This window comes from Halyomorpha halys, unplaced genomic scaffold (genome assembly GCF_000696795.3).
Source record: "Halyomorpha halys isolate HHAL.00 unplaced genomic scaffold, Hhal_1.1 Scaffold810.1, whole genome shotgun sequence".
Lineage (NCBI taxonomy): Eukaryota > Metazoa > Arthropoda > Insecta > Hemiptera > Pentatomidae > Halyomorpha > Halyomorpha halys.
Window position 1 is genome coordinate 363487 of NW_027110315.1, and position 13220 is coordinate 376706.

General features: G+C 26.7%; 2 protein-coding genes across 2 annotated transcripts; both read right to left on the reverse strand.

Annotated features, from left to right (window-relative positions):
- Window positions 1–213: 213 nt before the first annotated feature.
- On the reverse strand, window positions 214–4209 carry LOC136796027 (glutathione S-transferase-like). Its single transcript, XM_067048468.1, has 5 exons — window positions 4079–4209; window positions 2381–2517; window positions 1249–1416; window positions 943–1085; window positions 214–512 (listed from the first exon to the last, which is right to left on the reverse strand). Exons 2-5 carry the CDS (start codon window positions 2511–2513, stop codon window positions 345–347), a joined length of 612 nt encoding a protein of 203 aa, XP_066904569.1. The 5' UTR covers window positions 2514–2517; window positions 4079–4209; the 3' UTR covers window positions 214–344.
- Window positions 4210–7721: 3512 nt separating this feature from the next.
- On the reverse strand, window positions 7722–11580 carry LOC136796028 (glutathione S-transferase-like). The gene is made up of 5 exons (XM_067048469.1): window positions 11491–11580; window positions 9812–9948; window positions 9220–9387; window positions 8891–9033; window positions 7722–7975 (listed from the first exon to the last, which is right to left on the reverse strand). Exons 2-5 carry the CDS (start codon window positions 9942–9944, stop codon window positions 7808–7810), a joined length of 612 nt encoding a protein of 203 aa, XP_066904570.1. The 5' UTR covers window positions 9945–9948; window positions 11491–11580; the 3' UTR covers window positions 7722–7807.
- Window positions 11581–13220: the final 1640 nt, after the last annotated feature.

Consider the following 13220-nt stretch of genomic DNA (forward strand, 5'->3'; position numbering starts at 1 on the left):
TTTTCATTAAAAGATAATTATATTTATTATTATATAATTAAGTGCAAAGATTACATAATTAAGTGAAATGAAAGTTCGCCTTCTATACTTGAAGGAAAATATTCAAATATGGATAGTTCATGCATCATTCAGAAACATCAAAAGATGAATGACAATTTGTCAATGACAATACCTTACCAGCTAAAAGGGTTGATGTGAAAAAGGGGTTAAGAATATATGTCAAGAGATTTATTAACAGAATAATACAACTTTCACTCAATTAAAAATTAATATGTTTTAAAATAATTAGTTTATTTAAATATTTATCGTACAATTTTACACTTATATATATTAGATAATGTTGTTTAAAAAGGAGTATCTGGCCTCTTTTTGACCCATTCTTTGATTCCTGGGAGAGAGTGGACCCTCTCAGTCAATTCTTTCCAGAAAGGATATTTGTTTGTTAAATCGACACCAAGAAAACCAGATAAAGATGAACTGTGGCCTACGACGTATAGTTCAGCCCATGACAGCTGAAAAAAAAATCATTATCAATGCATCAATATATTATTCCAAAATGTATGGATTCCATTTTAAAATGTTTTGATGATGGACATCATATCTTAATCTTATTCTTTTGATAGGAACCTAACGTGGGCTTGATGATGTGATTTATTATCTATTTATTAGTATTAGAATCTATTCTCTTTCTTTGTCACATTATTTTAGTTGTTTGCATCTTTTTTCATTCTTATGAAGTGGAGCAGAATGTTGGCTTACAACAAATAATTTTCTTTTACTATTTGAGTTATTCTGATCACACCCTGACCACCTTTGATATAATACACAAGGTGAATCAACAATTTCATTCCAATAAAAATGAAATTATATTGATATAATCAATCAATAATATTTTAATCTTGTTGGTTAATAATTAGTAATTAATAATAAAAAAAAATGTACCTTTCCATTTGCCAAGTAGCCTCCATTGTTTTTCAAAATAGTTTCAAACTTTGACATATAAAATGGAATCGTTTCATTAATTAAAGTTTCTTTTAATTTTTCCTTATCATTTGGATTTTCAGTTCTTATCCATCTTGAAAGCTCTAAATAATAATAAAACTTATCAATCTATTAAGCTTGTAACAATAATTAAGTATTTCATAAAAATACATTTTAGGAAAATTTCAAGTGGGAACATTAGAAATCATATTAATTTCATTTCCTTTTTAATATTGACAAAATAAAGAATTAAGTATTAGTAATTACCTGAAGCCAAATCTCCATAAGCTCCAACAACCATGTCAATTTCCAAAGTTTCCTCTGGATTATTTCCAGCTAAACCAGCCTGAGGTGCCAAGTATTTTAAAATGGCTAAAGATTGATAAAGAACTTTATCACCAATTTCTAAAAATGGAACTTTGCCAAATGGTGTTTCTGTAATTAAAAAATAAATTAATTTCATAATGCATGAATAATGAGTTTTGTGAAAGAAAGGGATGTAAATGTATTTATCTTTTTTTAATAAGAAATGTATTGATTTTATTAATATCTTCTTTTTTTTTTTTTTTTTTTGGGCGATTTCATAGTTATTAGGTCAGTAGCCACACTAGTTCAAATCCATTCCAGTCTTGGGGGTCTACTTTTATTTCTGTAGTGGTCCAAGAAATGAGATCTTGACCACCTACTAAGGATAGAATAGGATGGTACCCTGTAGATAAACCCACCGGATGTCAAAAACAACCAGGAAGAGGGGTCATTAAAATAAAAAAATTATTTTTCTATTGAAAAATTTATTTATTATAGATTTTATTTATTTTTCTTTGGCGAAAAATACTTCATAGCACAGATAAGAAAGATAAGAGTTATTTTAATCAATCTGGAGTCCTAGAGATAACAGAATTAGGTGTGAGTGTTTTGAATGGACAAGTAAGGTAATTTATTTTAAGAACTATTTACTCGTTGAATATTAAAAATCTTTGGTAAATATTATTTTGGTCAACAAATAAATTAATTTAATGATTTATTCTTAAATAGTGTACTTTAAATTTATTTTGAAAATAATATATATAATTTTAATTTATATTAAAATTACAATATAATGGATGAGAAAAGTTGATAATATACTTTTAATCTTTTATTAAATTTTCCCTTTCAATATTTCATTAGTTATTTAAAAAAAATAAAAATGTGTTTAAACCACACATTGACATATATTCATCTATAAATTCCTTAAACATTTATTCATAAATAGTTTCGAAGTTTTGTTTATAGAAAGGTTTATAGAAAACATTAATGCAGTTTGATTACTACTGAAGTATCAACTAATTATTTCTTATGTAACCTAGGTATCCTAAATATTTTGTATTAAAACACTTAGATAACATTTCTTATTACTTACTGCCTTTGAACTGTGGCCAATCTTCCCTAGGTATGCGATTATCAATAAATTCTTTTCCCATATAAGATAATATAAATCTTATAGGTTCTCCTAACCCTCTGAGATCAAAATAGGTTAATTTATATTCTGGCATTTTCCTGAAATGTAACATAAATTAATTTATAAAAACAAAAAATTTAAATATATTTATCATTTATGTGTGAAGACTGGGCTTCAGTTATTTGTTAAAAAACAAAAAATATATCATAAAGTAATCCAAAAATGTTATATAAAGACATTAAATTTCTAACATAAAAAATACAAAAAAAAAAAAAAAGGAAAAGAAAATTTCTTGGAATTTAATAAAAATCTCATCATACTTCTCTATCTTCTATTATTCACTTCCTAAAATAATGTTTGATCTTCAATAGCAAGAAATGGTCCAGGAAACATAAATTGATAACAGTATAATTTTTAAAAGAAAAAATAGCTTACGCCAAAACAAAATTGATGGATAAAAATAACAAAATGAATATTGACATAAAAATGAACAATAGCTCAAATAAAATGATAGAAAAGAAACCGGATGATGGAAAGAAAAGTCTGAAATGACATTTCAGTTAATAAAATATAAAGAAGTGTGAAGAGATTTTTATTAAATTCCAAAAAATTATTATCAAATAAAATTACAAAAATAAAAGAAATTAATCAGAAAAAAATTCTATTTCATAATTATAATTTATTATAAATAATGAATTGTTTGGAAAAATAAAATAAAAATATGCGTGAATGTTATTGATGGTAGCTTTCCTAACAAAAGAAAGTTATGAAAAATACCCATTTATTCACTTGACTTACTTTATATGCATTCGTTCATAAATAAGTAAAATAAAGATGAGTTTGATTGTAACTATATAAATTCACATTTATATTATTTTTAAAAAATATGTAAACCAAAAATTTAGTGCGATGTACACATCACAAAATTACTTTAGGCCGAAATTAATTTAAATAAACAGATATTTCTTTACTAATCATGGTGGCAATACTTCCTTGCACCATACTTCCATATAAGGGTACTTAATTAGGAGTATAAATTATAATTTTTCAAAAATCATTAGCTTTCTAAGAATTTATTACACATTCTGTAAAGAAAATTAGATGTTCTTTAAGTTGTTATGAAAATTCAGCATTTAAGCACTATCAGACTATTTAAAATAAGGATATGATCTAGCTGATAATAAAGCCAATTGAAATCATAATTATAATTGGCATTTTCAAGAAAATTGTAAAAACGGTATAACATATATATACGGCACTAACAGCAACGGTATACAATGGCATTAACAGTTTGTCGATTTTAGCAAAAAAGTTGCTCTAAAGTCCTACTTATATGGCTTGTTACTTAAATAAATAATTGCAGTTTCATTCAAGCTTTTGTTTTTGAGCCATGCTTTTAAGATATATCTGTCCAATTTGGTAAGTCTTCGTTATTTGGACTCAGAGGACCTTAAAATGTGTATTAACACTGAAAACTCAGATTCCAATTTTTTTTTTTATTGTCCCAACACATTTTCTGATTTATAGGTAATAGAAAGTAAAAATGGTATTTTTGATATCCGGTCTCTATTCACGAGTTTAAATTTGAATTTTTTTTTTCTGTTAGAAATATACATCTATAGGTAATAAAAATTTATTAGTTTATTGCCAGCTACTTACTGTTTAAACCTTAACTTGTTGAAGACTTGAACTGTTGCAACCTTGAAGGTGTTAGGCTCGAGTGGTAAATGATGTTCATTGATGTAAGATTATATAAGCTTCTCCCCTCCTCTCCTTATTTTAGTGAATGAGTCAAATCATTATTTATTTACTAATAATGCTCAATTACCCCCACCCTCCAACCTCCCGAAATCTTACCACTGGAATTGCTGTGTCACTCCAGGTGTTCTCATGATGAGACCTTGATTTTTCAATTTATTTGAACGATTCTTATTGTTATCATTAATGATGATTTTTTTCCTCATTTTTATTATAGATACATATATATATTTTTTTTAAGTTTAGTTTATAGTTATTATATTATTTTATATGAGCCATGTTGATTTTTGCTTAAGCTAAGGAATTTTAACAGAAGTTCTATTCATGGAAAAAATATTCAAATACCACTAATTTTATATTGCACTGTTTCGGCTTTTTCCACAAAATTGCATGTTTTGAGGTTTTTCTGCACAAAATTGCATGTTTTACTCATTTTGGGCAGAATTCCATGATTTTTATTTTTGTTTAATGCTTTTTCTAAATTTTATTTAATACTTGTACTAAATTTCTTATATTATTTGTGCCAATATTATTTAGTTCAATTTCATGTTATTATTTTTGAATTATTTATTATGAACAGTCAAATTCAACTTAACAAAAAAAAAAAGAACAAAGAAACAGAAGTAACAATATTCTTGGAATAGTATTAACCAGTGGCTTAGAGTAATTTTGGAAAATCTCTCAGGAATAAGCTTGTTATTGTTTAAACTTGGATTCCTTCTCCACCTTTAATCCTACTTCTTCCATCTGAATTTTTTGTATTAATTTTAAACTTGAACAAAAGTGAATATATAAATATATTTTTAATCAAACTTTTTAAAGTTTCTCCATATTGGCTTATTGCTTGTTAGGTTTTTGGTTAATGCTTTATTTATATGTAAATACACAATTGAAAAACTAAGTGGGAGAACTTGCTATAAAAACTTTTAAGGGAATTTTGTTTGAAAGAATATTTTGAAATACTCCTTTTAGCGTCTTGCACATTTTGCTAAAACTTAAAATTGAGGTAGTTTTAAGAAGTTAAAAATTGACTTCCTTCATTATAGGAATATAAAATCATTTAATACAATTGTTTTACTTATAGCTCTTTAATTACGGACAAAATATTAGTTTTTTAACAAGAGTAGTTTTTTACGTATGTTTGCACAAATGTAGAGAGTATTTAATGAGTTTAATTTTATTCAAACAAGGTTAGATAATCTTAACATGTATTAATATTACAAAATGAACAATAAAGTTGATTATTGCAGAATCTGGGTTTAATATGCATCTTGGGTTTTTTACTACACAAAAATCTGGTCTTGAGTTATAACCCATAGAGCTATTATTAGTGCTTTAATTGAACTATAGCTGTTGACTTCCTACTTTTAGCTTATTATACTAAAGCAATAATGACACGGAAGGTGTTTGTTGAATATACCACTGGCTTAGGGATTTAGATTTAGTGATTTTTCAAAATTATAAAATGAAAAATTCAGACTTTCATTAAAGTGAAGTGATCTTGAAGATGAACTATGATTAGAAATAATGAAATAATATGATCCTTATATATAAAAAATTGCATTATGAGATAAAAGGTAAAACTAGTTTTATTTATTTCAATTTGAACCTGTTCCCCTTAGCAGCAACTGTTACTATCAGTGTATCATAATGTAAATTTTTTGGTTAATGCTTTATTTATATGTAAATACACAATTGAAAAACTAAGTGGGAGAACTTGCTGTAAAAACTTTTAAGGGAATTTTGTTTGAAAGAATATTTTGAAATACTCCTTTTAGCGTCTTGCACATTTTGCTAAAACTTAAAATTTAGGTAGTTTTAAGAAGTTAAAAATTGACTTCCTTCATTATAGGAATATAAAATCATTTAATACAATTGTTTTACTTACAGCTCTTTAATTACGGACAAAATATTAGGTTTTTAACAAGAGTAGTTTTTTACGTATGTTTGCACAAATGTAGAGGGTATTTAACGAGTTTAATTTTATTCAAACAAGGTTAGATAATCTTAACATGTACTAATATTACAAAATGAACAATAAAGTTGATTATTGCAGGATCTGGGTTTAATATGCATCTTGGGTTTTTTACTGCACAAAAATCTGGTCTTGAGTTATAAACCATAGAGCTATTATTAGTGCTTTAATTGAACTATAGCTGTTGACTTCCTACTTTTAGCTTATTATACTAAAGCAATAATGAGACGGAAGGTGTTTGTTGAATATACCACTGGCTTAGGGATTTAGATTTAGTGATTTTTCAAAATTATAAAATGAAAAATTCAGACTTTCATTAAAGTGAAGTGATCTTGAAGATGAACTATGATTACAAATAATGAGATAATATGATCCTTATATATAAAAAATTGCATTATGAGATAAAAGATAAAACTAGTTTTATTTATTTCAATTTGAACCTGTTCCCTTTAGCAGCAACTGTTACTATCAGTGTATCATAAAGTAAATAAAATTTACTTTATACTTTACTACATATTCTGTCTATTATTATATCTTCGTTACATTATTATATCTTTATATTTTTCTACATATCATGTATTTACTACATATTCTGATCTCTTATCTAATAAGAAAGACCAAATCCACCTACAAAGAAATTTTAAATTATCTGGAAATATGGTACTATTCAAGCTTGCAAAAAATGTCTAAAAATTACTGTAACCAGATTTTCTACTAGCCTTGAGGTATCTTGTGCTTATCTTGGATCTCATGTGCTTCAGTAGAAAGACTTAAGGGTTGGGAATACCTTCATATGATCTTTTAAAGCCCAAAAGATCAGTTTCTTTTTTCATTTAGTTTCATTCTACTCCAATTGGTTTTTTTTTTGGTAAATATAAGTTTATTTTTGACCAAAAGTTACGTGTACGTTTAAATTTAGATTGAAGAATTTATTATGTAAATAAGGAAGTTTGTTGTGGTAGAGGATAAATACATCACTGCGGTATACCATTTATACAACATTACGAGCTGCAGTAGGATTACAGCCTGGATACAGACTGATAAAGGCAATCTGCAGTCAGTATCAGCAGGCACTGGACCCACCCGGATCAACTGCATCAAAACGTTCATCTCTGATGAGATTAGAATTGAGAGATGTTATCGATATGCGCATATTGTCCTCCCGGCCATCTGTGAGTGACTATTTTTTTCTCTTCAACAAGCTTTCTTATTTTTTTGTTTGTTTCCTAATTACTTGAAGTTCTATTTTTTTTTTTTTTATAAATTTTATTGAAGTGTTTGACAATAAAATATTAAAATTATTTATATAGTGATCTTGGACTATTTTGGCCTGTAATTGTTGCAAAAGTTGTGTAACTATTGGAGAATTTTTTTTTTTAAGAATGTTTCTAGGTTTTTAAATTTTATTGCTTAAATCATTAATTAAAATGAAATTCTTCTTATATTTAGTGTTTTTCTTAAAACTTAGTTAAAAGTGGTTATCTATTTGATATGGATCAAGTGGATTGTAACTTATTCTTTAATATTATTAAAACATAGTATTGGACAATGAAATAAATTACAGAAAAATACAGATTTTTTAAAAAATTTTATTAAAAAATAGTGATATCATCAATAGAAAACATACAATGCTGGTTTATTTGTGTTTGTATTATTTATAATGGAGACTTGGGCCTCTTTTCGACCCATTCTTTGATTCCTGGAAGAGAGTGTACCCTTTTAGCTAGTTCTTTGAAGGCTGGATATTTATCTGCTAAATCAATCCCGATTAAGCCAGGAAAGGATGAACTGTAGCCCACAACATATAGTTCGGCCCATGAGAGCTGGAAAAAAAAATTATTCCTTGAAATCTATATTGTTTTACTGAAAAATTTTATGATAAAATACAAATAATACAATTATTATATTGGCAGTATAACTTTGAGTTTTGTTATCGAAAAACCTTTGTGTTTCAAAGGAATTTTCTCATTAATTAAGTTATTTTTGACCAATGGTGCCCTAAAATGTCTTGAAAATGATATAGTCAAATTTTTCATTCACATTAAGCAAATAACTCTGGATAGATATAATTATGAAACTGAGCTGATCAAGCATGTTGAGGGAATACCCCACCATTCTCGAGTCTGAAGCAATGCCAGTTTGAATCTGGATATATTAACTTTTATTTTAGGTAGAACAAATCTCAGGCTCGACTAACTTGATAACGGTAAGACTTTTTTTTTTTGCACCCTGGGAATAAATCTTTTCAATTTGGCTTGAGGAAGGTGTATAACGGAGAGTGTAAGCTGTCAGGAAAATTGAATCCAAAAAGGCGGGCCTCGATGGGTAACTTTGAAGGAGTTGGAACCAATCTCCAGCTGCCTACTTTTTTTTTTTTTTTTTTACATTACAGTTGTTGAGTTTAACACCAATTTCTTGATGAAAGAACGGATTTCTCAAGAACGGCTTAATGGATTTCTATTGTCGATGAACCAAATTACTAAAAATAGTATTTGCTACTTTTTATATTCAGTTCTTACTTGCAATTTTTCAGTTTTTCAGGTGATTTTGATAGCCAACACAATATCTTAATTTTATTCTAATATTCTGTTTCATTTTAGCCTAATGGGGGCATGATGATGTGTGTTTTTGCTGATTTTTTTATTGATATAATCGATATTTACAGTCTATACCAAGATTTTAAACTTGTTGGTTATTAATTTGTAATTATTTTATTTTTAAAAAGTATATATATCTACCTTTCCATTTGCCAAATAGCCTCCATTCTTTTTCAAAATAGTTTCAAATCTTTCCATAATAAATGGAATTGTCTCATTAATTAATGTTTCCTTCAATTTTTCCTTCTCACTTTCGTTTTTAGTTTGAAACCATCTCGCCACATCTGAAATGGGATGCAATTTTTGATAATAAATATCTATCAATATGTTAATCTTACAGAAATAAGTATTTTCAAAAGAAACTATTTCTTCAAAATTTTAAATGGGATCATTAGAAATCATTGTACCTTTGGTTGCCTTTTTATTACTGAAAAAATTAAGAAAAATGTATTATAAATATTAGTAATAACCTGAAACTATGTCTCCAAATACTCCAGCAACCATATCAATTTCCAAATTTTCCTCAGCATTTTTTCCATCTAAACCAGCCTGAGGTGCCAAGTATTTTAAAATAGCTGTTGATTGATACAGAACTTTATCACCGATTTCTAAAAATGGAAGCTTACCAAATGGTGTTTCTGTTAAAAAAAAGACAACAAATTAATCTCATACTGTAACAATAATAAGGTCTGAGAAAGAAAGGGATGTAAACTTATGTATCGGTTGAACAATTTACTGATTATAGATTTTATCATTATAAGGAAGATAAGAGATATTTTAATTGGGAGTCATAAAGATAAAAGAAATAAGGTGCGAGTGTTTTGAATGGTATTTTATTTTAAAGACTATTTACTCGTTGATTATTAAACATTGGTAAGTATTATTTTGATTAACAAATAAATTATTTATTCTTAAATAATGTACTTCAAATGTATTTGTTACTTCTAATTTTTAATGAAGTTTTATTACTATTGTAATATTAATTAATTATTTTTATTCCTCATATACTCTACGCAATTTAAGTTTTTCTATTGGAACATTAAAAAATTTTTTGATTCTTACTTCCCTTATACTTTGGCCAGTCTTCAAAAGTAATGCGGTTATCAATAAATTCTTTTCCCATATAAGATAATATTAATCTTATGGGTTCTCCTAACCCTCTGAGATCAAAGTAGGTTACTTTATACTCCGGCATTTTCCTGAAATGTAACAATAAATTAATCTAGAAAATTAAACAGAAAAAAAAAATTAGAAATGTGTAACAAAAAGCCTGAAAATATATGGAAAATTTGTTAAATTATGTTATGGATTAATCCAAATATGTAATAATTTTTATAGGTAGTATAATGATTTTGAATTTATAACAGCTAAATATATTATTTAAAAAATAATTCTATTCCATTATTGTAATGCACTATAAAAAATTAGTTTTTGAATAAAGATAAAAAGAGGTGAAAAAATCTGGTGTACATAGTACTCAATTTTTCAATTATTTAAGTGCTCTTATCACTCTACTTTAAATTGAAATTAATCATCACTCCTTTAGGAAGAGATATTTCTATATCATTCACTGTGGCAATATTTTCCCATACTGATTTTCCAAATGAGACTTACAGTTGACTAACTCCAATTTCAACAGTTTTAAGAAAATTGCTTTTAATAGTATTTCTCTGCACACGTGCCTGTCAGATTAACAGTCAAACTTGTGTTAGAACAGACCTTTTATTTGTGTATTTTTTCATCAATCTCCAACCTTCTACGATTTTATATGTTATACATTATTTTTATTTAAATCTTTGGCTTTCGAATGGTATATAATACATCTATATTATGATTCTTATTTTTTTTGAAATTGGAATATATTTTTTCAACTTGGAAAAAAGATTTTTTTTCTTCTCCCCATTAGTTAATTATCAAATCCTTTCATAGTTTATATTTATTCATTTTTAATAACAATTAGAAATGTGAGATGGTTAATTGTTTCAAATAACAAAATGAAAGGACCCCAAAACATACATTTTTGTCGAAAACTCAAATTCGAAATTTCAATACATCGCAATACTTTCCCTTACTGCATATTCCATATATCCATAAAGATGGTTGAGGGGTGTGGTCAATAGAAAAAACACAAATAAACAAAAGATTAAATAAATAATCTTTTGTTTATTTGTGTTTTTTCTACTAACTGCACCCCCGATCATCTTCTCTCAAAACTTTTAATTGATTTAAAAATCATAACAGCTATATTAATTGGAAATAATTTGTCCATTTTCATATTGATAATTTTTATTTGTAAAAATTAAAATATTAAAACAAATAGTTTTTAATATTATTAATAAAATTGTAAAAAAGGTGCAAAATCAATTATACAAAGTTACTTACTACGAATAAGCTGATTGTAGTGAAAAAGTTTCTGCAATATCCTTGGCATAAGTATAATTAAAAAATAATTTCGGTTTCATACAAATTTTTACTTTGGAGCTAGGTTGTTAAAATACTCGCAGACCATTTTGTATGAGTTACTTATTTGGACTTTAGGGGGAACCTTAAAACGTGTATTTCCATTGGAAACTTGGATTTCAAATTTCTTATAACCGTAACAATATATATTTTATTTATAGATTAGTGAAAGTAAAAAATGGAATTCTTGTTTTCTATTTATAAGTTTGAAACTAAGCTTTTTGTTAATAATAAAATATAACATTAACAGCCAATTTAGCAGTTTACTATTGGCTACTTACTGTTTGATCCTTCACTAGCTGAAGACTTGAACTGTTGCAACCTTGAATGTGTTAGACTGGACTGTCAAATGATGCTTATTGAAGCAAGATTATATGAGGTTCCCCCTCCTCTCCTAGTTAAAGTGAATGAGTCAAATCATTGTTTATTTACTAATAATGCTCAATACCTAATTGATGTTGTTAATGTTTGTTTTGTTTTTTTAATTATTCTATTATAGATGCTGAAAACAAAATAATATTAAAAAGGAAATAGTTAAAAGTTAGGCAATTTCAATCATAATTGTTTCATTAATGGATATTTTTTTGTTTGTTCTCAGTTTCCAAGCATTATTCTCACATGGAAGGCATATACTCACCTATACGTAATTTTTTATTATTATGTTTCTATAGGGTTATTATTAGTGATGATGAGTTAATAACTGACCGTGGGTTTATACAATGATGAGAAGATGGTTAGGAGTGCAGTCAGTAAAGAACACAAATAACTATAAAACTTATTTATTAGTGCCAATGTTTCAGCCAGAATTTAAAGCCTTATCAGGTCTAAGAACAGAAAACAAGATAACTACCATGAATAAAAGGATGTAAAAAATGATTAGAAAATAACCAACATTATGGATATGTAAATAATATTGAAAGCCATGAATAGTTTAACTATTATAAGAAGATAAAAGTTTTATGAGAAGAGTAATATTAAAATAAAGTAAGAGGGAAGAACAAATAATAAAATACATACGAAAATCTAGTTAGTAAATATATGTACAAAAGGAAAATTATTTAAAATAAAGTAACTGAAGAAGTGGGAAATATACATATATGTGTGTAGGTAATTAAATATGTGAGTAAAAATAACAGAATTAAGCAAATGAGATATAAAGTTATGAAAAAAAAAATGAGAAAGAAAATGTATGTAATTAATGGCATTTGTAAGTAAAATACTAGAATATAGATACAAAACATAAAGTTAAGAAAGATAAAAGAAGTAATTAGTAAATATGATGATAATAATATGTGGTGAATGTAATTAATAATGTGGGTAAGGAATACCAAGAAAAGAGTTGAAAAGGAGAAGGGATAAAAAAAGAAAATAAGACCTAAAAAAGAACCTGCTTGGACGAGATCTTGAATCCTAGTGAGGTCAGTGACGTGTTCTAAGATATTTTGAGTTATAAAAGTGCATTGGAATAGAGGACGAGGCTAACGGAAAAGATAAAGAATACATTACAATATTTTAAAAGAGTAAAAATAAGAAAAGAAACATATAAAGGGTGGCGACAAATAATTTTAAAAAATATGAAAGACCATAAAACATGGAAGAAAAGTAATAATAACATCAATTCTGTTTTAATAAATTAAGTATTTGGGAATATGCTAATGATAAGTTTTGTTTGTTTTTAAATTGATGGAAGAAAGTTCTAATTAAGAGAGAAATACTTTATTTAGCCATGCTGCCTAATTAAATTAGGTTGCTTCATCACACAGCATACCAATCAATCCATGATCGGACATATGCTGAATACATACATTCACATGTTATAGCAATAAAAAATTTTTTTTTATAAAATCTTTCAAAGATAATCTTTTTGTCATGGTTTTGGACTATGGCGAGTATAAGGAATGGTTTAAAGATGAAGAATGTTCTGAAAGTTTGAAGGCAGAATAATTATGGGAGAAGACGGAATATTTGTGCTGTGTGATGGGGCCTTTAAGAGGTTTTTACATAGTTTGTT

What these genes read in the sequence shown, in the direction of transcription:
- LOC136796027 (XM_067048468.1), bottom strand. Translation starts at nt 2,513, where the DNA reads ATGCCAGAATATAAATTAACCTATTTTGATCTCAGAGGGTTAGGAGAA. An exon ending in TTGGCCACAGTTCAAAGGCA is followed by an intron (nt 1,417 to 2,380) that starts GTAAGTAATAAG and finishes TTTTAATTACAG; the next exon opens with AAACACCATTTGGCAAAGTT. An exon ending in GCTACTTGGCAAATGGAAAG is followed by an intron (nt 513 to 942) that starts GTACATTTTTTT and finishes TTTTTTTTTCAG; the next exon opens with CTGTCATGGGCTGAACTATA.
- LOC136796028 (XM_067048469.1), bottom strand. Translation starts at nt 9,944, where the DNA reads ATGCCGGAGTATAAAGTAACCTACTTTGATCTCAGAGGGTTAGGAGAA. An exon ending in CTGGCCAAAGTATAAGGGAA is followed by an intron (nt 9,388 to 9,811) that starts GTAAGAATCAAA and finishes TTTTTTTAACAG; the next exon opens with AAACACCATTTGGTAAGCTT. An exon ending in ATTTGGAGACATAGTTTCAG is followed by an intron (nt 9,034 to 9,219) that starts GTTATTACTAAT and finishes ATCCCATTTCAG; the next exon opens with ATGTGGCGAGATGGTTTCAA.